The 2,500-nt window shown below is 51.7% G+C and overlaps 1 protein-coding gene across 17 annotated transcripts in view; it reads right to left on the reverse strand.

Annotated features, from left to right (window-relative positions):
* The window catches only part of Eph (Eph receptor tyrosine kinase), a 464,228-nt gene that overhangs the window by 35,065 nt on the left and 426,663 nt on the right, over positions 1–2,500 (reverse strand). For all 17 annotated transcript variants that reach the window (XR_015192478.1, XR_015192480.1, XR_015192479.1 and 14 more), the window contains one exon: positions 155–350. Coding sequence is in view for 13 of the 17 variants with exons in the window: in XM_043013398.2 (XP_042869332.1) it covers positions 155–350 (196 nt within the window). In the remaining 4 variants the exon portion in view is untranslated. The remainder of the gene's footprint in view (positions 1–154; positions 351–2,500) is intronic.

The raw sequence follows: 2,500 nt of genomic DNA on the forward strand, positions 1-2,500 counted from the left end.
CTGCTGCTATTCTTCCTTTCCCTTTCCTTCCCAATTTTCCTTCACACTTCCTGATCCTTTTCCCTCCTCCTCCCACCCTCTTCCCTCCAGCCCCCCCCCCTCCCTTAGTCCCCCAGCCTCCCCTCCTTCCCGGCGCGTAGGCCTGACTACTCACACGAGAGAGCGGTGCCGGGGAAGAGCGAGCAGTCCCGCATGGAGAACTTGACCTCGATGTACATGCGGTTGGCGGGGCCGCGCTCGATGAAGGGCGTCCACAGCCAGTTGTTGACGTTGTTGTAGGCGACGTCGCACACCACGTACGACCGCCAGTTGATGCCGTTCTCGAACTGCGTGAAGCTCTCCTCAACCCACTGCGGATCAGAGAGGAAAAAGGCAATGAAGAACTGGACGTAATTAGTAACTATAAACATAAATAAACATTAATAAGTATAATACTACTAATAAATCATTGGTGAGATGCAAACATGCCCTATCTAAATAGAAAATAATGCATGGCGTGATGTAGAATCCGGAGATTATACTATCTATCCTTCAAACATAAATGAAATATAATTAGTTAGTAATATATAACAACAATAATGATGATCGTAATAAATAGTACCAATGCAGTTGTTACTGCTACGTTAACATGAACAGTACTACTACTATCACTACTACTACTACTACTACTACTACTACTACTACTACTAACTACACCCATAATGAGGTCGATGATATGAATAGTCTGTGTTTCCCCCTAACCCGGAGCGGACCCCAGAAGCAGAGAGAGAGTGCTTTAAAAATCTTCCACTTCCACACCTCCACGAGAGGAACGCACTTAAACCTTTCACATAAAAAGCGTGAAAAAATCATTAATTAAAAGGATTTCATCGCAAGAGACGCGGAGAACGGAAGGGGTTGGGTGGGGGGAGGGGGGGTAAGTGGCGCGTGAGGTAATGAGTCATGGAAACTGATGAGAATGGAAGGACTTTATGAATGAGTCATGGAGTCTCCTTTCCCCATGAGTCTGGACGAGGACCGGCGCTGATCCCCGTTGCCGCCGCAAAGACACCCGTCGGCCCCGCTTCCCGCCCTCGCATTTTCTTTCTAATGCACTTTTTAGTCTATCGGCTCTTGCACTTGAAGTACTTTTTCCATTCAGTTTATACTATTTTATATCGTCTTCTTTTTCCGCCGCCATGCCATCTTCCGCTTCTTCTCCTCCTCCCCTCCTACTCCTCCCTCTTTGAAAACACTCATCGGCGTGATACCGAAATAACGAAAGTAATTAGCGAAGTGTTCATCATGCTTCTACCCCACCTCTCCCTCCTCCCCTCCCTCCAGCACTCTCCTCCGACCGACCCTCTTTGCAAGGAGCGAGTGGCACTTCCTAATGCTACAGTGGCTCTCCTCTCCTCCCCTCTCCCTCATGCCCCTCTCGGCTTTCCACTCCGCTCCCTCTCGTCGCTCTTTTCAATTCATCTTTTTTTTTCCCCGTCACAATTTCTGCTTTCCACTTCCTTCAGTCTCGCGTTCCCGTCTTTCACTTTTTTTCATCTATCCACCTCCTTCTCCGTCTTGATAATCTTCCCCCTTCCCCTTTGACTGTATAAGAAGAGCTGGCGCCTTACCACCGCAATCAACAGTTGAGATCGCTAACACTCACGAGCGGAGGAGGGTTCCGCTGGCCTCGATTCGGCCGGTACGACGAGGATCATATGACCTCCTGTCAGGTGGGAGCAAAGGAGGGGAGGGAGGGGAGGGAGGGGAGGGAGGGAGGGAGGGAGGAAGGAGGGAGAGGAGAAAGAGAGGAAGGGGAAAAAAGGGATAGAGCAATAGACAGAATATAAACAGAAAGGGGAATAAAGTGTCCTTGGAGAGCGACCCCCTCGTCAAACGAAGCATGATATCTGCCATCCTACCCTGGCATAATACTCCCTCCCTCTTGGGCCGTCGCCACGACGGAGGCTTCCATTGGGCGGCGGCGTTATCAGCGCTATCATTAAAGCCTCGAGTGTCCCGGCATTACCGCTGCTCTGATGACGGCAACATTATCTTTATCAATATCATTAAGCAAGGTGTGTGCCGAGAGCTATCACCGCCGCCTGGACCTGCTTGGCTTCTTGGATGAGCGAGAGGGAGAGAGATAGGGAGTGGGAAAAGAGAGAGAGAGAGAGAGAGAGAGAGAGAGAGAGAGAGAGAGAGAGAGAGAGAGAGAGAGAGAGAGAGAGAGAGAGAGAGAGAGAGAGAGAGAGAGAGCGGTACAAACATACAAACGCTCGCGTGCGCGCACACACACACACGTAAACACACACAGACACACACATACACACCCTCGCCGTACGCCCACACAGAAGCCGGAATAAAAAGGGCAGCCCCGCCCTCGCGCCGCCCACCTGTCCGCCCGCCAGCGCAGTTCGCCCGCCCGCGAAGCAGCAGAGCCGGCAGCCGCTCGACGCAGACCGCGGCCGCCAGAACTAGACCTCAGCCCCTCCGACCGCGGGTGGTCTCCTCGGCTTCG

The sequence above is a fragment of the Penaeus japonicus genome, unplaced genomic scaffold, assembly GCF_977035675.1.
Source record: "Penaeus japonicus unplaced genomic scaffold, GWHDUDI00000001_assembly GWHDUDI00000029, whole genome shotgun sequence".
Taxonomy (NCBI): Eukaryota; Metazoa; Arthropoda; class Malacostraca; order Decapoda; family Penaeidae; genus Penaeus; species Penaeus japonicus.